At 30.7% G+C, this 23,985-nt stretch overlaps 1 protein-coding gene across 1 annotated transcript in view; it reads left to right on the top strand.

Annotated features, from left to right (window-relative positions):
• LOC108780680 (uncharacterized) overlaps nucleotides 1-23,985 on the top strand; it is a 40,718-nt gene that overhangs the window by 15,869 nt on the left and 864 nt on the right. Inside the window, exons 6-7 of the mRNA XM_018548485.1 lie at nucleotides 5,945-6,113; nucleotides 8,906-9,060. Coding sequence (XP_018403987.1) covers nucleotides 5,945-6,113; nucleotides 8,906-9,060 — 324 coding nt within the window. The remainder of the gene's footprint in view (nucleotides 1-5,944; nucleotides 6,114-8,905; nucleotides 9,061-23,985) is intronic.

Raw genomic sequence — 23,985 nt, 5'->3', positions numbered from 1 at the left:
AATTGTACCATATTTCATTCTATTATTTTATATTATTATGTTACATATATTAATTCTGTATTAATACTGTAGTTTAAAAACATATATCTAATTATTTTTTGCAACGAACTCTTCAGTTGCGTTATGCTGTATTTTAATATACAAAGCTTATTTGAACGCTTTATTTTAAACAGAATGGAGATATCGTGATCATGTGAGATACGATCAGAAAAAGCAATCATCGTGGTATAAAAAAGGACAACTTTTCCCTTGTTGAGCGCCGTTAGTTTTAACGATGAGAATATTTTCCGTTTTTTATACATAGTATACAAATAGTATCATATTTGATTAACTTTGATGTAAAAAGTTATATTTTTTTATTTTGGTAACGATTTTACCAAACATATATTACATAACATAATCTATATTAAAATACGTTTTTGATGCTTTGATTACTTTTATATAAACATTTATATTGCAACATATAATTATAGAATTTATTAATATTAAAAATGTAAAAATTTTATGAAGTTAAGTAAGAAAACATTATATAATATCTATACAATTAATATATATAAAATAAATAATAAAATTTATTTTTTATTTAATTTTAAATTAATTTTATTTGTGAACTAGCGCTTATCGAAATATAATCTTTTTAGTATTGCAAATTTTGAAACTTCTGAATAGCAATCTTTTTCTCGTTACAAAATTAGGAGATGCGGCAATGTCTCAACGCTAATATTATCTACTTAAGATTGACGAGAGCCATATAAACTCTTCTATACATTGACGGATTTTTAAAGAAATTTATAATTATATATCACAAAATATCTAAGATGAAGTAATATACATAATTTTGCTAATTGTTAAAGAATTAATTTAATTGTGGTGAAGTTAATCTATATAAGTTCATGTCTGTTATAAAGTTCATCGACAAAATACAATTCTGCGCTAATACAAATAAATATTTTAAATTTTATAATTATCGAATTAATTTAATTACAGGCTTGTAAAATATTTATGAATTTTCTATATTTACAGTAAACTTACAACATTTACTTAGATATCTATGTGTATATATATGTATATATATGTATATATATATATATATATACCTAAAAATTTTTATTTTTTAATATGTTTATTAAGAACATTTTATATATTATCTTTTTGTTAAAATATTCTTTAAATTTTTATAAATTTCACTTTTAATCAAAATTTTTTAAGTCTATATAAAAGAAATTATAGGAGAAAGAAAGCAGATGATAATCTGATTGATTATTATTATTTGCTATATATATATTACTGACAATTAAAAATATTTGATGTTATATATGTACATTCAAATAAAAAAATTATTATTTAAAATTTTATGTTAACGCGAAATTTTATAAATTTAATTTGTTAGATTACAAAAATATACTTAAAAAATGGATTTTTCTTGATAACCAATTGTGTGAAATCACTAAAATAGAAGCACTAAAAAATAGTTAATAAAATTTTACTTAAAATAACCGCACTATATTTCATAATTTTTATTTTGTCTAAAATACAAATACAGCAAGCGTGAAAAAGGAATCATGGTGAATACTTGTGCCAGATGCACGAACAATTTGTCAAAATCTATTCTGTTTAATGGATTGGCGCGGATTTAATTACGTTGAAGGCATAGATGAAGATTAACTATACTAGAACTATTTGCCCTAGTATTTATTGGATAGTTTAACATGAAATCCGCAATGTTTTAATATCCCAGTCTTTTACTGGTGCCATTCATATTTTTTTCTACATACCGCAGCTGCATCTAGAAAATAAAATTCTCGGTTTTATTTGATTGAAATAGACGACATTGCATAGCAAACATTTTTGAAGCTCCTGCGTTTCAATGCACATTCAATCAAATTGATGAGAGTTCCACAAATTTTTTGAAACCATTTTTAATTTTATAATTAATAGATATTTAAGTTTTTGTTAAACCTGATTGATTAATAGTATTTCTATCTATAAAATAATTTTTATAATAAACAGAGACTGAAATTTAAAAGGAGTATAATTTGGTTTTTTTTAGATGAACAGAAAAAGATGTAAAAAAACATCTTAAAGCTCGCTAAAAGGTTATGACATCTTTTTGACATCTTTTAGACTTTTTGCAACATAAAGTTTCAGATAAAGAGTAAACTTTAAGGTACTGGCGGCTGCACTTCCCCAAATGTCTCTCTGAAATCATCTCCATCCCAACCATGAGGGATTTTAATAAGCGGCGCGTACACTCGTGGGAACGAAAAAGTGACGAAGTTGGAGTGCGGACGGTAGATCGAAGTCGCGCAGAGAATCGCGGAATCCAATTTAAATAATACTATCCTTCTGGCAACTTCGACTTCGGCGTTTTCCTCGGGGAGCAAACGACCGATTGCCCACCTCTGCATTCGTCGCCCTTTCCCTCTCTAACTATTCGTCCCAAAGGAGCTTAAAAAATGATCCGCCAAAAGAAATTACAGACGCGCGCGCAGTTCTTCTGCCGACCTCTCTTTTTCTCCTCTTCCACCTTTCTCTGTCTTTCTCATTCCTTTCCTCTCTCAATCTTTTTCTCCCTCAATTCCGTTTGGGACTGGATTAAATTCTCCATCGAATTCCGCAGCGTCTGTTCTCATCAGAAGAGAAGATCCGCCCGAAAACGTTCACGCGTAAACCGAACTGTCGATATCTCGCCAAGCGAGTTAGAAAATGTCAACGACAGCAAGATATTACGTAATTACTTAAACTTAAAAAAGAAGCCACGAGCGACCGCGAATGTGGTAGTTTCCAACGGCGAGTGAGAATGACAGCCGTCGTTCGCACGGAGATTATTTGCCTGGCTGATTCCGGAGCACGGTGTGTGAACGTTAATCGAAAATTGAATTCGCGCATTAGATGCATGAATAGAGATGCGATTACTTGGCCATTACGGATATCATTATGTTTAAAAAGAATGCTAAATAATCTCTACAGGTATTTTATGATTGCCAAAAGAGAGGAGAATTTTCTTCATAAAATCTATATCCTTAATTGAGATAATTTCTAAGTTTATTTTATAAGTAAATTAAATTTTAACTTTGGAAATGGGTTGTATTATATATTAAATGTCTAATTTGTAAACATTCGTGTAAGTAAATCCTTTTGTGAAACTATGTTACGTAAGAATATTCAAAATTATATATGAGATTGTTATGTTCAGCATAAGGTCCATCGCTGGCCTCCAAAGTGCATCAGGTAGTTAAAGCCCATCCCACCGAGTCCCTTTAACTTTCGAATTCTCGCTTTTACCGGCACAAAGGCACTCATGTATTGAGTTGGGTCTCTTGCTTGACAGCTTCATTTCACCCTAAGTGGTTTCGTCGTGTCGCATCCTCGGTATCGTGGACATTAATCAAGGGATTGCCCGAGTGTTTCAGCAAGTGCGTTAAAAGCATCCTACTGTAACTCATATACTTACATAACTAATCGTATTAAGTTATCTTTAGTCGGTAAATGATTCGTAGTTATCTGAAATTTTGGATTTTAATTTATTCATTGAACTGTATATTTGTCCCTTTTTTTGTATTTTATTTAATATTGATAACATGATATTAATGTCAAAAATATATAAAGTTAAAGATTTTTTGAATTAATTAAGTAGTAGTATATTAATCCTTATTAAAGCAGGTTATTCATCCTTAATAAACGTACCTTTGTGTTATGTACTCAAAGAGTTTTCGTTCATTTAAGTGAAGAAGAGAAAGCTCAGTAGAATACTTTTATTATTTTTTATTGTAAATTGTGAATCCTTAAAGATATGACGAACAGTTGTAGGATTTTCTTTTATTTATTCGAATAAAAGAATTCAAATTTTTAGACTATCTTTTTGCAGCAGTGTGTTGGGTAGTATCTCTATACATGTATCTAGATAAAAAAACCAGTATTTAAACTGATTTTTTCAGATACATAAGATACTTCAGCATAGACACAATTTCATGTGTGATTGCATTCAGTTTTATTACAACTTAAAATTAATTTGTATACCCTTCGTGATTTACGTAATTGTGAACTCTTAAAAGATGTTCTAATAAATGGCATCAACTAAATATTTAAAAATGTTAAATAATTAATAATGTATTTAATTTTGATAATATATGTAGCAAACCTTACATTATTTCATCTGTGACTATTCCTAAACTTAAGTTGAAATGGCTAAACTTAATATCAGAAGCCGGAATTTCTTCCGAAACCACTATTGATCACGAATATTGCGAAAATTTGCTTATTTCAGAAATAAAAAATGTGAGTTAAGAAACGAAACCAGATTATCTCCTAATATTTCTTCGAGATCTTCCGTAGAAGCTGATCGCAAAAAAAATGAAGACTATTAATTAGCCGTTAATAGCATTATCGACACATAGAATTCTTTCTTATCAGATAATCAAAAATATATCACGTTACACAATTGAACGTTTTCTTCATATTCAATACTTATTTTTAAAGTTTAATACAATTTTGTCATCAGCTCCGGAATATTGGTAATCAAATTTTAGTACCGCGGAAAAATAGACTATCTAATGACACGTTTGAAGCATTTTTAGTTTGTAAAACTAATGATAGTATCCTATCATCCTAAATTATTTTACGATAATGATAAGTTACATGAATTTTATAATTTTCAATGTATCTGGCGGAGATGTTTGAAAATGTTATTAAATTATTAACTTCTTAAAAATCTTTATGAAAAACGTATACATTATAAAATTGATATATATATATAACATAGAATCGATTGTAAAATTACCATTCTAACGCCACATAATATTATTATCAACTGTTTACAACATGCAATTTACAAAAGCCGATAACGTGTAGACGGAACAAAAACGATCGGAGGAAGAACGAGAAAAACGTATCGAGAGTGAGTTGATATCATCAAATTTGCATAGCAGTCGACATGAGAATCGTTGTCGGACGGGTGTACTGAATTTCAACAACAGGCTCACTCGCAATGCTTTCGTTTGCGAGACTATTTCCGTAAACGTGCCGATTCTACGCAAACCGAGAGAAAAGTTGGCGCACGTTTCCGAGACGCGTTTACGCATCTGGTCACGAATAATCCGTTCCCAATTCCCTCGAAAACTCGCGCGCAAGCGGCCGTCCGGTGCATTGGAGAGAAAGCTTTTTGCCGACAGCTTTTATCGATATGGATGATGTAACCGCAGGTCGATGCGTTTTGCTTTCGCGTTCGTCTAACTGAAGCGGAGGTAGATGTTATATGCCAGGTGTTATATGCTCCATATTCTTCTTCTTTTAGTAAAAGAATTTCCGGGTGAGAAAAGCATGGGGTTGTAGTGAATTTTTCTCTTTTGCTTTTTCGCATTTGTCTATATGAACAAGATTGATATATGCATATATTATATTTCTATTGTATAATATCTACATCCGATATTTTTTAGACGCATTTTGCACACTTGCGCTGTTATTTGAATGAAAAAATGTACTCAGTTCTCCTACGTTCAAGTTATTGTCGCTTTTGAGAAAAGCAATAACTTGATACTTTTAAAACTTTTACAGATGTTTTCTTCAGAGACGGCGATAATCCACAAATCCTTTGGCACCTGAAAAAGCTATAACTATTTTATCAGATTTTATTAGATTTAATAAAAACTATTAATATCAGTATAACGAAAATTTACATCCTTTGTTATTAAAAATTGTATGCGTGTACTTTTTCTTTTTAATTGAATTTGTTTAAGTCTAAATTATACAAAATATTAACTAAAAGGATACATACATATTTATCAACTGCAAACATTGTTTGTTAAAAAACAGTCACGTTTACTATATAAATATTTTATGGTATCAGAGTTCGAATTAAAATTTATTGGAATTACCGCTTAAGCGAGCAATTAGAATAAATTTCTAACTAGCATCCAATGCTAACTGCTCATATTCTGTGTTACAGCACCAACTCTGACGATCAGTGATGATTCTGGACGTATAGTTTCCAAGGAAAGGCATCTAAAGGCAGGTAGTGTCCTCAGGCTCAGGTGTGAGGCAAGGGACGTGCTCGAGTCGCTCAACGAGTCCGTCGTTTGGACTAGAGGAGACGAGACGCTTACAGAAGACATTAGGTAAGTGCTTGGAACAAACCATTATGGCATATTGCGACCGTTTGTTTTCAATTTGGAATAACTGCGATCTCTATCGCTTTTTCTATTTAGATTGTATTATTTCAGAAAATAAATTTTCCTTAGACTATTCGGTAACACATTTATATTATTTAAAAATACTATCAATATCTCTTCATCCTTTGCATCATTTTTTTATTATTTATATAAATATATACAAATAGCATTTTTTCATAACATCTTGTATTTTTATGATCATCTTTATATTTAATATTTAGTGCTAGGTTTAAGAAGATTGTGTAAAGACAACTATAAATTTTTGATGTGTGTAACACTGAATTAAAATCTATAAAAATCTTTTTATTAGAAATCTCGAAAATATTTTTATACTATTTGATTTAAAATCTGGGTTTCTGTTTGATTTAACATCAAATACTAGTAAAGAATAAATATCCTCGTGGATTTCTTTATCGATTAAGGAAACATGAGACCCTGCTCAGTCTTGTGAAAAGAGAATAACTTTTTGTAAATTTTTCCGAACGATTCTACTGCAGTTCTGGTATAAAATAGATTTTTAATTAAATTATTGAATTATGATAGAATATAGATAAGTGCTCCAAGGTTTGTTCAAAATCTACATTCCCGAAAAAAGCGAAGAATTCTTATTCCATCGTTTCCTAGATCTCTCACATTCTGTTTTTTGCTCTTTTCTAACAATGATAATTGGGATATCTAAAAATTTTATACTATTTTCGTACATAAGATAAAAAATTATATTGTTCTTATTTTTGATCATAAGTTAAAAAAAAGATATTATAAAATTATTCGAAAATATGTATTCGTATAGGCTATATACGTATACATATTATACGTGAATATAGATTCTCTTATTAACGTAATTTTGTAAAAATAAAATATTGAAATACTTTATTCATATACTAAAAATAATAATCTTCATAGATTTTCTGTTAGAAACTCGGAGCAGTAAGGCGTTAAAATACACGCTTGGAATATAGGCGAATATTCACGCTCGGCGCAAACACGATCGTACCCCACTTTACAGTTCTACAATTTCTCCCCCACACGTAGGAGCGAACATCTTTGTGTACTCTATAAACACTTCATATCGACAGCCTGATATCGAATTTACGAAGAAAAGTGTGAGATATACGTTTGAACGATACAGTGTTGTTGTAATAGTGTTTGATATCAGTCTTGGAGAAAGATTTCTAATTTAAGTTCTTTTTTTATATGTTATTTTTAAAAGAGAATTTTAAGAATTTTTATTTATTTTTTTATTTCCGTTTTTATGTACAGAGGGAATGTTAGGATTTAATGGACAAACTGCGGGAACAGTTACATATATTCTATAAATGGAAGTAAGAAGAAAATGTTACGTGAAGTTTGGTTAGAAATGCTTTATTGCAAAGTTTTAAACAAATATTGAAATAAACATTTTGGTGATATTTTGGTGAAATATTGGCATTTTGAACAGTTACTATTTCACACCGATAGAAGTCTAACAGTTATTCTTCTCGAGGGTAGCTATTGTCTCGGGGCTGAATATCATATTCATGCAAAGGTCGAAATGATATTAAATTTAGAAACAGTAAATATGATGTGAATATACACACGAAATAAACACGTTCGACCTTTCCATACGCGGAATGTGTATTTTCATATTCTGCGCAATAGAAAATCCGTTTTGTATTTTATGTTCCGTTTTAATATTTGTTTATAATTTTGTAATAAAGTATTTCTACAATCAAACTTTAGATATATATTTTTGTAATTACATTTATAAAACATGCTCCTGTAGTTTGTTAAATTCAGAGACGCCATGTATAAACAAACATAAATTTATAATTACACTTATAAAATTAATAAAGATTCTGAAATTTTAAGAATATAATAATAATATAATCTTTTTGTATATATATATATATATATATATATATATATACTCAATATATAATGATTAATATAAATGAATTAAAAAAATCTTTATGTGTGAAGATTCCAAACGTTGTTGGAAAATATAGTTTAAGCTATCTGTCAATTATATCTGTCTGTAAAATACACGTTCTATTCGAATATATATGCTCTCAAGCGATAAATTTATCGCTCAATGCTGAAACGAGTTTCGTAATTAAATCGGCAGGCAACGTCTGGTCTAAATCAGTATGCAGCAGATTAGCAATTTCTCTAACCACATTCTATAATACGTCCACTCAACAAAATCATCTCCGTTTCTCTTTTTCATAGCTACTTGATGACGTAAATATACAAAATGTTTTGATTTCTTTGTAGCATTTATATTTTTATATGTTTATATATGTTTAGTATTTCCTTAGTAAAAAATGTTAAGATAATAATTTCAAATAATAAGAATTGAGAATTTTTATAAATAATTAAAAATGACTTTTTAGATGAGAGAGTTGAAATCTTGTACTATTTACCAGAATATTATGTTTTAACTTGAAAATTAAAAAGATACTTAAAAAGTGACATTTTAGAATTTAATTAAGAATTTTAATTTAAGGATTAGAGAAAGAAAATGCTTAATTTTATTTATGTATTTATTTAATCTTTGTAATAAGAGATGGTATTGAGTAAAATTTATATGCTATTTACTTTAAATTAAACTTTAGATTAATATTAAAGAGTTCGTAGTCAAAAGAACACAGAAAAATATCCTGTATATATTTAAGTAAAATTCCGTTCATGTATCAATGTGATACGTGAACTAGACAGAAAAGAGAAATATGGAACTCACGACTCGATCTCATTTCTAGCGAGAACAGAACGACAGAGATCACGGCAGGCAAGGAGGTCCTTGTGATCGTCAGTACTCTCATCGTGGAGAGAGCCAGTCCCAGGCACGCAGGGAACTATAGCTGCATGGTGCCCGGCAAAGCCAAGACCACCGTGGCGGTTCACGTTCTCAACGGTGAGTACGTCCTTTACGTGCACACGTGTGCCGTCGTTATAATCTTTCTCTTTCACCTACCCTGAAAGGGAGAAGATTCCGTCGACACTTATCAAAGCGAAACGAAGTTCCTTTATAGCCGAGAGACTTTGGATCAGAATGTGCACTATGGATTAACAATTTTGAAACTTAAATTGTCATGACCAAATGGTGTCCCCTTTCCGCCTTTAGTCCATTTCTGTGAATCTCTCGTTTAGCGGTTTCCGCTCTGCGACAGAAGTGGAAACTCTCTATATACGTACGTACAAAGCTGCATTTCTAAATTCAAACGATTACGTGAAGGTATGTCAAGTTTCACTAGAAATCTCGAAGTTACATCGGCTTTTAAAGGTAATTTTAATTGTACAAAAAGAGAAATATTATTTTACATACATATTGTATAAATTCAATATGTGCTCTTGGAATTTATCTGGAAAATTTTACAGCTTTGTACTCACAAAGAGGCAATATTCTTTGTGTGAGAAGATATTCTTTATTATTAAAATTCTTGAAATCTTTATTGATTGACACAGAATTTTTCAGCATAGTCAAAATACAATATATACACGATATCTTCGATATTTTTAAATATATAAAAAAAACGCACATACATATTTTTAAGTATTTTTATAAAGAACAATTAAAAAGTTTAAAAAAAAAAAAATTACTAAACTTCCACACGAGCGGACCGAAGGAACTTCTTTTGCTATAGGTATCTACACGTGAACTTTATGTACATCTTCGTTGCGTTTCGCGTCGCTCCAATAGAGATGGAGCAAGTTATATCACGACAAGTCTGGTAGTTACTTATCAAACTTGAATGGACCTGCTTGTCGCGCAAAGGATAGCGGGAATACGAAACAAGGTATAAATCGTGGGGGATTTGCACGGTGATTACTCACGGTTGAGCTGCTCACGGGCACGTTTTTCGTTCCCCGCTATTTCCGGATACAGCACGCGCTAACCACGCGCAGCGCGGTTACGACGGCCGCGCCTTTCTCTTTCTGGCAATATAGAATGTTAATGTCGCTGTAGCTCTTCATTATTTCACACGACCCTCCGCCGGCATTTCCGAAAATTTGCGAGGACGCTTAATTTATTCCAGTCGACCGCATTTGCGTGATAGGGAAATATTGTGCGTTTTATCACACGGCGCCCGCTCGGGACTGTGCCACCAGAAAACACCTTTTTCACGGCTCTCTACCATCCGACGAATTCGACGAAATGGATGTCTCGAGTACTTTGTCGCGCTTTCCGAAAAATGTTTGATTTATCAACGAAAGGGTACTTCGCAAAAAGCTTTCCTCAGTCTTCGCGATCTGAATAATAAACGCATCAGATATTCTAAAATGAGAACTGTCGTAAAAAGATTTCTATTAATTATTTCATAAATAATATCATATTTCTGAGCTTCTCAATTCATCGAGTCTATTATCGCGTGAATTATCGCGGAAATAAAATATACGTTGAAAAAAAACTGAAGCAATATTAATGATAAAAACAATCTTTCTCTTTAGAAAGAGTTTGATAAAAATCTTAAAGAACAAGAAAAACCGCTCACGCGGATTTATGGCGGTATATAAATAAATTATTAATTATAAGGAAGCAGTGTGTAATATGTAATACGACTGAGACGTAAGGGCGATGAAGAAATCCCTTGTAAAGCAGCGTACGCTTCCCAGGACGAACATCAGTAAGATGGGAAACTCCTCTTTATCCTGTAATGCGCTTAGCAGATGTACCGAAAACTCGGCGAGAATTCGAAGGAGAGAGGAGGCCGTGTTTCTTCGCGACATTATCCATTCAACTCCTTGAACGTAACTCTCACGCGACGTTCAGATCTCGCTCGATTGCACCAATTCCAGAGCACCTAATCGTGTCGCGATGTGCAGAAAAGATGAAGAGTATAACTCTATAGTTTACGACGTTTAATTAATTAAATTTTAAACGTCTACTAGACATATTGAATGAGCCTATCGTGAGGATGTACACAGAAGATACGGTTGTGTTTTATTGCTAGCACCCATTACGGAATTTTAAGGAGCTCTCTTTTGATCTCTTATAAGATATTGATCATATAAAAGAATTCTGTGATAAAAATTCTTTATAAAATGTGATTTCATAGGATAAATGCACATATAATTGGATTCTTGTCGAAGTTTCGTTTCGAAATAAAAGAGTGATAATCTTCTAAAGCTTTCAGTAGAGACAAAATCCAGAGTAATAGCATTTCAGAAATATATCTTATATAAAAGAAGAATTTCTTTCTACAGCTCGTTTTACGGTAAAAGATAGAAGGGCGTTGATCCCTAAAGCTTTTAGTCGTGATCGCCAAGAAAAACAGAAACAGAGGAAACAAACAACAGATCTTATAGTATTGATTAAACATAATACTCGGTAATATTTACAATAATAACATTTATAATAAAAGTGATGTTTTATAAAAAAAAAAAAAAAAGGTTTAATGTATAATATATAATATTTGTGGAATTTCTAATGAAAAATGCTTTTAATTGAAATGGAACTTAAAAATATTAGTTTTGAAATGTGTCTTCGTATGGTACATGAAAATTCTATTGAGAAAAATATTGAAAAGAATCAGAGAAGAATAAACAACTTACAGAACATATGCTTTCAGTCATATACAAATATGTTTGTGTAAAAATAATATTAAAAAATTATAACTTGATTGTATTACATCTATTGAAAATAAAAGACTTTTGGAATCTCTAAAGTTATTAATATAATATATAGTTGCCAAGTATTAAAGCACGTTGCGCGCATACAAATAATTTACGACACAATTCTTTTATTAAAACAAAGAAAAAATAATCGTTTTGTAGTAAAAGATTATTAAAGAACTTTATGTAAAGTACAAGAAAATAAAATGAAAAGCTGAAGAATACGAGAAACTGAGCACTTCAGAAAAAGATATAATCATCCTCGAGTTTTTCGCAAGATACAAAACAACTAGAATCCTGAAAATTCGACGTAATATTAAAGTCGTTTTGAGAAATCAGATCACGTATCTTTTCGTAAGAAACAGGGGAAACGGTTTTGTATTTGGCTGACAGGATCAATGCACTTTTAGAAACGTTAAGCGAGAACAGTCCCGAGCTTGCTACGTCCGTTTTGATATAGCTGACGGTGGCACAAATCTTTTGATACTTTGACAATGCACAATGTGCATTGTACTTCTTTTTCGATGATCCATAACGAAACTCGCGCGTTTGCGAAGACGGCGAAAAAAAAAAGGACGGTCTTTCTCGCAAGGAAGGGCGATGTTTTCTCACAGTGAGATTTGTATTCTGAAGATGAACAGACGCCGATAAGAGAATGAGAGATAAGAAGAAATACGAAAGCAGCGCGTTTATCTCCACCCTTCTCGCAGATATAATATACGCTGCTTTCAACAGCTTGCCTTCGTTCGGAAGCCACTTCTTTTCAAATATAAACTCAGTACAAGAAATCTTAATCTTTCGTGCGCCTGTCATAATCTCGAAAACGCATCTTTGATCTTCCTTAGCCGTGCCAGCGCTTCATTCCTCGCGAGTGCACTCATTGCTGTTGCAATGGTATCGCTTCAATTTCGCGAGTTACGTTTCTTCGGAATTAATCTCTCGAAATGATTTTAATCGCTAAATGAAGAAAATTGAAAGCAAGTTCTCTTTTCACTTGGTGATTTGTTATCATTTCACGCTTGTTATCTAATATTCGTATTTCTTTGATTTGTAATATTTAGAACAAAGATACCAAGTTCCGTCTGAATAAAATGTAAACTTTTTCAGTATCTTAGAAAACTTATGAAGTATAAGAATTGTATAGAAACTTAGTTTTTCGATTTTTATTCACGTCACCTCAGCAGGAGACTCTCGTGTCTCGTGGAATATCGAATTTATTATATTTCGTTTTCTACCAACACGTCGAATGGACCACAAAAGATACGAACGTATATATTCCGGCGTTACTACCAATAGCGTGGTTTCTTTCATCGGCGGCCTGACAGCCATGTGAATGACGAAAGCGCAATACCGTAAGATTAAACAACGCCGTTTACTGCATGTAGGCGCAATCTTTATTCAACGTGTCGTCGTATGCTATTAAAGACCTCGTGTAAACGACGATGACGGTGACTATGACGACGACCCGGATGCACGTTTCGTGGAAATAGAAATGCCAGTAGCCTAATGTGACGGCGACATGGAAATGGAACGAGAAGGGTTGACGGCGGGATGGCCGAGGGGGCAGTGAATGCACCTCGACGGGAAAGGAGCGCGCGTTATCGTGCGACCACTTTTTTCGTCCATTTACGAGCTTTATTCCGAGCGGCTGCGACGGGCTCACATCTGCTAAAGCGCGTCTAATGCTTCCTGACCCGAGGCTCACGTGCGCGGATAAGAACGGCGTTAACCTCGGACGAGCATAATAAGGCACTCGCGTAAGACGGACGACTTTGCGGCACGGAGGGTGGCCGCGATAGCAACGCGATTTCGCGCTTGTGACGTTGGGCTTTTGCTATGCTACGAGCTATTCGCATAGATAGATTTTAGTCCGTTCAATATTGAGACTATACGTATTCAGAGAGAAATTTGAATATTTCATAAGTTTTTCTTCTTATAGCGTTGTAAGGGTTTAAAAAATTCTGAAATCGAATTGAATGGGAAGCAATCTTGACCGAAAAGAAGTTTATAAAGTGGGAAAGTTCAATGCACATATAAAATGTACTAGTTTACCAACTGCTTGAGAACGATCGTTTTCAATTTTGTAATTCATCAGAGAACTACTGTCTTGCATGTTCGATGCGATTTATCCAGATTTATAAGAAGAAACATCTGAAGATGGCTCGATGTAGTAGCCGAAACATGTAATGTCAATTTTATGTACAACATTTATTTGTAAGGAAATGATATTATATATATATTTATTTATTTTTTTTTTTTAAATTTGACATTTTATAATTTAATTTCTTGACTCTTATTTATATACATTTTTTAAAATGTACTATATAAAATAATCTATTATTATTGGAAAATATATTAGTTATCATATTAAAAGTACTATATATAATTTCTTTTTTTTAGAAAATGATATATTTCACATGTTTTTTCCTTTTAGCTAAAATTTAGGTTATCTTGTTATTGTATTTAGATTATTGAACTTTATTACTAATTATCTGCTAATTGCTGTATTTGCTCAAATAATTAATTAATAGTATATATAAGTCGAGCTACAATATTACTTCTTATTAATATGATTCAACAATATACTTTTATTTATTTTTATTTCCAATGTGTTTTTAAGTAATAAATAAAAATGATTGTAATTTGAGGATAAAATTAGCAGGTTTTAATTATTTAAAGATCATCTTGTGTACGGAAATAGCTCCATGTGCAAGCTAATATTTAGCGCGTGACAAGCTAATATTACGCGAAAATGAAGTTCTAAAGCGGTCATCTTACTCGAAGCATTCATATAGGCAATTTGCATTGACTAAAGTACGAGATAAACGGTATTGTGACAATGGCATTAGGAACAATATCAGTCACAGGAATTTCATGCTTTGGTATTGATCGAATTGAGTCTGCCGATTAATGTCGTCATTAACGTATTCAAGCGATTTGGCGCGTAACTAAGATTATTACTGAATTAAATTCTGAAATGTGTTTGTCCTAAAAAATGAAGTTATAAAATGTGAACGTATATTACTTCAAGCATTAATAAATTACAAAATGATTTGATTTTAATATATTACATATGACACCCTTTGCAATTAATCCTGGAAGTAAATCCTAAAAGTAAACAATCTTAAAATTTGTTTGATTATTTTTTTATATGAAATATATAGATATTCTTTGTTAGTCAATGTACGTTGGAAAGGGTTGTAAGAATTTTTGTAGCACGTCTCATAATCAAATTTTGAAATGGATCTTATAATGTCAGTTGAAGTCTTTTGCATATTATTTGCATTATTAAGTTTATGGAGATGGAAAGAGTCACAGAATGTTAAATCCGGCGAGTACACTTATAAAGCTATATAATATTTGTTTTGCCAATAAGTCTTATACAAGTTTCGATTTATGTACTGGATTATTATGTAGCGATTAAGATATAAAAAATATTATCACTTTTGGCAACAAATTAATGTTAACAGGAACTTATAGAAAAAATTAGTCGCAAAGAAAATGTCAAATGTGTGTGTGTAATATTACATAATTTTTTTTATAAAATAATATTTTTTATAAAAAACAAGATTAATTTTTTAATGATTTTGTTATTTATACATTATTATAGCTATAATTAATATGTAATAAGCGTATTAATTGTAAGATATGAATATAAAATTATCATTTTACACAATGTTAGAATTTTGTACTTAGTTGTTTAAAATTATCCTTTTTGCAATGTTCGCATGTAATAAAAATAATTCAAAAATAAAATTGGATAAAGTATAAAATGTATAATATATACATAATCCAGAAATTTAATTAGAATTGTAGTAAATGAATACCTTTACGAGAACTTAACTTTATTTTATAAAATTATTTTAATATTATATAAATTTAACTAACTGAAACACAATTTTTTCGTTAAAACTTGATTTTAACTAAACCATGTTTTAATAATTTTACTTTTAACCAATTGTCAGAGTGTAATTAAATTTACTGAATCAAGAATTAGGCAATTTATATAACGAATTGAATAAATTATTTTTGTATGTGCATGTCTGTACATAATTTACTAACTAAAATCAATACGTATAAATGAATGAGATTGATTTCACTAATTTTATCTATCTGATATATGTACAAAAAGTGATTTGAAGGATAATAAAATCTTATTTGTAGTTTATAAATTTCGGTATTTACTACGTGTTAATACTCTGCTTTTAATGAACTACAAATTTTGCCGTTCCCTTTGAAAAAATAAACGCTAAAATAAATTACATATTTATTAACGATCACGATTATAAGATTTATAATGAAAATTGTATTGCGTTACATTCCATAATGTACTTTACAAAAAAGGGAGATTTAAATATTATATTTTTAATAATTATAAACAATCGACTTTTTCATATATATCTGAACAAATTTGTAATTAAAGAGAGAAATTTACTACACACATATATATATATGTATATATTATATAAGTAAATTTTAAATCAATCAATAACAGAGGTTCTTATCGAAGAGAGAGAGAGAGAGAGTATTTACTGCGAGTAAAGACCGAGCCTTCGATTAGAGGTCTGTGCTCGAGGGAATCTTATTTCACGATCTGTTAAAGGCACACGACATTCCCTCGAACATTTCCAGAGACGTAGCTTCACATGAGAAATCGTTCCGCGGTAAGATACAGCCGTGCCTTGTGGCTCAGTGACATAATCCGGTAATTTCTCTTTCGTGTCTAGTCTAGCTTGAGTAGCGAGCTTGAGACGAGTACGAAGGCGAAGGTTAGGTGGGACCAATTAAAATGCCACCCGGCCCCGAATACCTCCGTCGCTAATCAACTCAGAACCGCGCAATGTTTGGGTCATTAAGATACGCTCTCAGGGCCTGAATTTCCAAACCGAATGTCCTTAAGCCAATTACATGGAGTCTCCGTTCCATTCTGGCGTCTCTACCGCGACTTTAATTTCGTAATCACGATAAAATGTCGTCTTGATTAATTGATTTTAATCTAATTTTGAAAGAGGTACGAACTGCATTCACATTGTTAAATTGTTATTGCATATGTTTTCAATGGATTGTTGGTAATAATATGGACATATTGTTAAAAATGTTATTAAAATGAAATAAAATATAATTGATTTAAAAAAATTTGCATTAATTCTTAATTAATTGAAAACGATAAAATATTTTCTGATATTTAATCGTTTAATAATAACAACGGACAAATATCAGCCTAACAATAAGACATAATTGATTATTATTGAATTATTATATAATTGAATTATTATTGAATAGTTAATTACTTTGTTTCAAAATTAATTGAAATAATTAATTTTTTTCTTTGTGAAAGTTTATGTAGAGAATAATTAAATAAAAGAAAATCAAAATCCAGAAATGAAAATTTTTAACATGAAATTGCTTTTTTTAAAATTATTTTCTATACAAGAATTCCGAAAAAAAATTTATGAGAATGCGAAAAAAATTTTATCTTAAAGAGGAGAAGGGATTTGCTTAGAAAACAATCACTGTTTATGTATTTCGAAATAAGTATCTAATTTCTATTACTTATTTTGCATGTGTGTGAAGCTGGTATATTATTTCGTAGAAACTTATTAATTATTGAAAAATCAGAATGTATTTTTAATAATTTTATAGTTTCAGATAGATTCCATAAATAGTTCTAATCATCAAAGTATATTAGAAAATTTTCGCAAATTAAGAAAAAGATATTTAAGGATTGATGTATTTTTTTACCATCAAAAATACGAGTCACCAAAAACTAAGAATAATTCAAGCTCGGGGCAAAATAAAGTAATAGAGAACGATGTTTCCTTTCCGAAACGTGGCTCTCGTGGCAATTCGATTCTTCTGTCGACGACTTCAGATTCCTACCACAAAGTCGTAGAGAGCAAACGATACTAAATTCTAGTACGTGATCGTAGTACCGTGTAAGGTACTACCCAATATATTTGGAAAATATAACCCACATATCGAAAAGCTGCTTCAATTTATGACCTGCGATTTGGACCCTATAATCACCATTTTCTTAACTTTATTAGTGTTACGTATACAAAAAAATTTCAAAACTTGTACACCTGTGGTCCTTAGATTTTGTAACAAATACAAAAAATTCCGTGTTAAACTGGCATTTATAAATGTTAATTACTTTTTATATATATATAATTATGCGTTAAAAATAATATAAATATATATTTATACATTTTTAATTAATTTCTTCCAAAAAATCATTTAACAATAGTAAATAATAAAGAGAACGAATAGTGAAGCAATAAATCACAGTTGAATGTTTCTAGATTTATAATAATATCGCGCTGCGAAGAATGTAGCAGTGGGATATATATGTATATATATTGAAGCATAAATCATAGAGTTCTCTCTAATCTTAAATCTTTTCTGGTCTTTTCTGTGACATCATCAACAACTTCTTTCTGTTATTTCTACTAAGTATATCACAAATTAAGCATACTATTTGTCATTATGACGACTGTCTTGTTTCGTGCATTAAAAATAAATTGTTTAAACACGTCATAACAAGATGCTTAAGATATACATGTTTTTCAAGAAAAATTTTTTTATTATAAGAATATATTTTATAATATGTTTTATAATTTAATAACATTTTTTACTCATTAATAATTAACAAATAATATGATATCATATATATTGTATAAAGTATTTTATGCAATAAATACAAAGTACACATGTTTAAATTAATATTTTTTAAGAATATAAAAAAATAATGAAAAGGCTCAATATGTATAAAACAATATAATAATATAAATAGGGCGTAGAGCCAAATTAATTTAACGAATTATTTAATTCATATAATAATACAAGTTCAGACATTTCGACTCCGAAATGTGTGAACTTTCCGATCGAGTCATTTTCAATGATACAATTATTTTACTTAAATTTAAATTAACATTGTTCTTATACAATTTTCATATTGTTGAAAATCATGGATTCAATGCGTTAAATTTGAACATTTATTTTTGTATGTGTTTTATCTTTGATCCTGATAAAAGTATAAAAATTAACATTGTTTAAAAATTCAAATACTTATTAACCCTATCAAAAATATTAAAATCTAATACAAATATAAAAGTCATATATACTTTGTCAAAAATAAAATAAAAATTTGTGATCTGTCCATGTGTAAATATCCTCTGCGTCAATTTATTATAAAATATATTTGGAGTAATAAAATAAGATAGTTTGCAGCTGTCAAAATTGTACACGTATCATTGCAAAAATAAATAGGATAATGTCGTTGGAATAGAAAGTCAAAGGATAAAACTAATAAAAATAACAAGGAAACGTCTAAACTTATATTATTATATGAATTAAATAATTCGTTAAATTAATTTGGCTTTACGCCCTATTTTATATTTTTAGTTATAAGAAGTATTTGGCATTGCTGTTGTTAATAATTAATTTAAAAACACATAATATAAAAATAAAATGTCTCGAATATTTTTGGCTACTCTGTAATATTGGACAAAGTGCTTAGTTCTCACAACCAGGACTTTCGATTTCAAATCGAAAGATTAAATTTAAGGTCCTGGTTTGTGGTCAGCCGAGGGACAAGCACCGGGAATTGGAATTCCTAACGCTGAACTAGCGGGATAGGAAGTGGCCAATAGGAAGTTCTGCCCCTTTGCCACCGGAGGTTGGCGGACACCCTGCCGCATACAGGAAATGTATCCAACGGGCATGAATCGAAGTAGCAATGAGGAACAGAGCTCAACAACGGCGAATAGATCGACGTGGCGACTGTGGTGTTTTGTCATGAATTGTCATAACATATATCCTATATATTTTGAGCTGTGATCGACATATGAAGTTATTTTGTCCTTACAATGGAAATACACTGAAAAAAGAGTTTGACAATAATTATCAAATGTTTAGTTAAATAATGATAATTAAATATTTGGTTAATGTAATTAAACATAATTTTACTTTTACAAACATTTAATGAGTATGACCATTGACAATACCATTTGATAATATTTACTAAATATTTGTAAAGGTAAAATTATGTTTAATTAGTATTATTTGACTAAACATTTGATAGTTATTATCAAACTCTTTTTTCAGTGTAGTACTGCAATATATCGAGATAACTTGAAAAAAAATTCGCTTTCTATTAAACAGATTTTTATTTATTATTGAAAAAATATATTATTGAAGTAATTTTGAATTTTTTGTTTTTAGACTTTTATTTCTTTAACGAGATGACGTCACTTTTTAATATTAATAATAAATAGTTAAAATATTCATCTCTGTCAATCTGTAATATAATCTAGATGAATAAATATTTAGAAACATGACTATTCTTTTATTTAAAGAATTAATATTTTTATTCTTTCTGTCTTTATTTCATTTTGAATACTTTAAGGAGTTTTATACTTTTTATGACATATATAATATAATTCGGTGAGTGATTTGCTCACTTACATTTTAGTTCTTTATAGACTTAATTAATCGTACGTAGAAATATCGAAATATCGAACATCTAAGAGGCATCCTTTTAAATACATTATCTCGATATTATCTCCGAAAAATAAAATCAAGTTGTGGTGATTCTTGTTAAAAGTTAGGTAGTCGTCGAAGCCTTTTTCTCTACTCAAAAGTTAAAAAATCGTCGATGAAATAAGGAAGGATGAAAAGGAGAGGTCTCTCGCATGATCAAGAAACTCCTCGGTAATCATTGAACCCCCGTAGAACATTCTCAACAAGGCTGACGTCTGCCATCGGCACAGTCTGACGTTTCATTGGCGTACCTGTGGTATTTCATTGAAAAATGCTGGGTTCTCTCTCAGTGAGCTGTTGAAACGAATGCCGGGATTAAGATAGATAAAGGAAATCTTAGGATCTTCGTGATTTTTTGCGAGTCAACCGAAAGGAAGATCTGCGGTGTGTCGGTCGGCAAAGAAAAAAAGAACCTTAGAAAATGTGCGAAATTAGATCGACAAATCGATATGAAAAGAAAAGGTGAAAACGGAAAAACTGAAAAAGAAAAAGAGGATGGAAATAAAAAGATGAAAAAGGAGAAATGTTGAAGAAGTTGAAGGGATATTTGTGGAGAGGAAGGAGAAAAAGACTTGAAACTCGGTAAAGAATCGAAGGAGCAAGTGGATAGGCGAAAGGACAGTGGTACTCAAGACAACGAAAAGGAAGAGCGGAGGGAAGAAGCTGTAAGTCGAAAGGCGGGGGGCGGTGATCGAATGGGACGAATTGACAAATTCCACGGCTATTCTGGAACACGGCCAGGATCGCGATTTCTATCGATGGGCATCCCGACGACAAGCAGAAAAGGAAGGACGCGGGTCGGAAGGACGTTACGCCGATGGATACTCGGGACGATTCGTATGATCGATAGCTGCGAATAATGCTTGGGCAAACTTGGCAGCGAAAAATATTCATCGGTATTACTCCTGTGATATCTTTGACGCTGTCTCGGTTGACTAAAATACGTCTCGGCAATTTTCTCATAATTACACATATCTCATCGGATGAAAATAACAGACAATTTAATAGCCTAGTTTTTAGCCAATCAAATAACTCAAATTTACTTATATAATATATTAGATTAAAATCAATCTTTGTCGATTCAGGTCACTGAATATAAGCAGACAAAAAATTGCAAACAAACTAACAAGTTTATTAATATTTTTAATACAATAAATTATTAAGTGTATCTTAGTACAAATTTTTTGAAAACCTTAAAGTCGAAATGTTTTGGAAGTAAAAGACCATGTAAATGCGATAAATTCAATGACTTTTACATTCAAGGAAAATTATTGAAACAAATGTTCGGCTAAGATTTACACCTGTTTGTTGTGCTTTACATTGTGTACAGATTAAATAGACTTATATATATATTTTTTTTTAAATAATAAATATTAAAAAATATTATCTCTATTAATCTAGAATCTAGATAAACAGATGTCGGATTTATGGAGACATATACAAGCTATTAATGTACTTACGAGTATATATAAAAACATACAGATTATTTGTATTATAAGTATCTCTTCTAATAAATAAATAAATAACATCGTATTTCGTTCCAGCAAAGTTACATGTAACACATCTGTTGGTGTAATTTCTTGCTCAACAATATAGCTGTAATACGAAACGTGTTATATTACAATTACTATATTATTGAGTGAGACATTACAACTAATAGGTATGTTTACACGTAAGTGTTTGCTGGGATGGAATGATATTATAAAGACAACTATAATGTAGGAAAATATGATTCTATTACTATGATAATGGAAAAATACGTATATTATAGAACCGAGAAAAAAGTTTTTTTTATTTAATGAAAGGCTCAATATCACTTCTGCAGACACACACACACACACACATGAGATCATTTACTCTCTTATAAACAGATTATTTCTAAATATATTATCTTTTCTAATATAAGCCAATAACATTGCAGCAACTCATTGTTATAAAAACAGCTGAATAATGAGAAAATACGTAAATATTATGGAACTGAGGAAAAATTAAAAGTTTTTGTTTTGCGGAAAAGCTGAAAGCTTGTAAAAATATTTTATCCGATTAAAGCGAAAACTTTTTTAATTGGAAAGCGAAGCTCAGTAGGTCGTAGGAATAATATCGACACGATAGTGAAGAAATAGTAGCATATCGCGTTATCGAAACATTATTATTGTTAAAATAAAGAAGTAATTAATACATTATGGTATCATTAAATTGGATCGTGTCATGAATCAAACGCAATAAATTGAAGGGAGAATATTGTTGCATATTTGCGCCTTCGATAGCTTTTCTTCTCTGAATTATGTACGCAATTTACGCAAAATTTTGATGGTTTTAACATTTTCGTTTGTAAGAAACTTGATCAACAATGAAACTTGATCAATGCATGAACAACGCGTTGTCCAATGACACTTGGTACTATTTGTTCGGATCATTACAACAACGATTACAGAAATAACTGTCGAGAATCCACAACTATGTAGAGCATTAACAGACACTCTCTATCTCCTGTTACTCATTGTCAGCGTAATAGTACATCTACCAATATTGTGATTTGTATTTACATAAAAAGAAGTCTCATTTATATTGAACCATTCAATAGCTTATACATATACCTATTATCATTTATAAATTCGGGAACGCCTACGATTTTCTTTTTACGGAATATTAACTATCAAGGTGAAAAAAATTATAGAGAAGTTTTCAAGAACGTTAAAGAAGTGTGAAGCTGTAAATTTACTATTTAATTTTTTTAAAAATTGATACGATAATTTTTTACAATGATATCAAATTTTTTATGCAAAAACTCAAAAATTTAATAAAATATTTTTAATTTCAATATTAAAGATCCAGTTTACAGAAAAAAATAAAAAAGTTTTTGTTTTAATTTTTTTTATTTGCATTCTTTTCAAAATTTTTTTAACTGTATACGAGGTCTATACTAAAAGTCGTAGCGCGGTCTTGAGTTATAGAAAGTTAACCAATCATAGTAGATTATTCTTCTTGTATTCGACTGTGATTGGTTAATTTTCTACTTAAGACTTACGACCGCTATTCGATTTCTATTGTAGCCCCCGCATAACTGCTCATGCAACAAAATTTCTGTTGTCCCGAACTTATGAACGTTAGTGTACTTTCTCTGTTGATTGAAATGAAAACTATAAATTTTAAATAAATAATTTATTTATCTAAAAATATAATCATATTACGAAGAATATCAATATGGAAGTATTTTATGCGTAGACATTCTAATTTTATTTTAATCATAGATATAGATATCTATGTATTCGTATATGTAAATACACGAATAAAGGGTATTGAATCGTAGAGCGTTGTAAGAGCCATTAATAAGAGCCGCCTAATTTCTCGAAAGCCCGGAGGCCTCAACCATTATCTGGGAAACGTAACTCGGTCGAAGAGCGATTAAACGGAGGCCACGAAAATACGTCAACCCGCAGCGGCTTGCATCTGACGGAAAACCTATAGACGGAATACAACCATTAATGAAATGACAAATGTGTTCTTGTCGACGAGAGACGCGCGTGCACACTCATCGTATGGGCTTTCTGCGGAAATCGAATATTTAACACCGCACGATTTTCGAGCCATTTGACTCGAGAAGCATTCAATGATTTTACTGTGGCTAATGTTCTTATTGTGATACCAACATAACGACTAGCCACTGAAGAGAGAGAGAGAGAGA

This window comes from Cyphomyrmex costatus, unplaced genomic scaffold (genome assembly GCF_001594065.2).
Source record: "Cyphomyrmex costatus isolate MS0001 unplaced genomic scaffold, Ccosl1.0 scaffold123, whole genome shotgun sequence".
NCBI classification, from domain to species: Eukaryota; Metazoa; Arthropoda; class Insecta; order Hymenoptera; family Formicidae; genus Cyphomyrmex; species Cyphomyrmex costatus.
The sequence above is the reverse complement of the archived record's forward strand: the minus strand, read 5'-3'. Positions and strand labels throughout refer to the sequence as shown.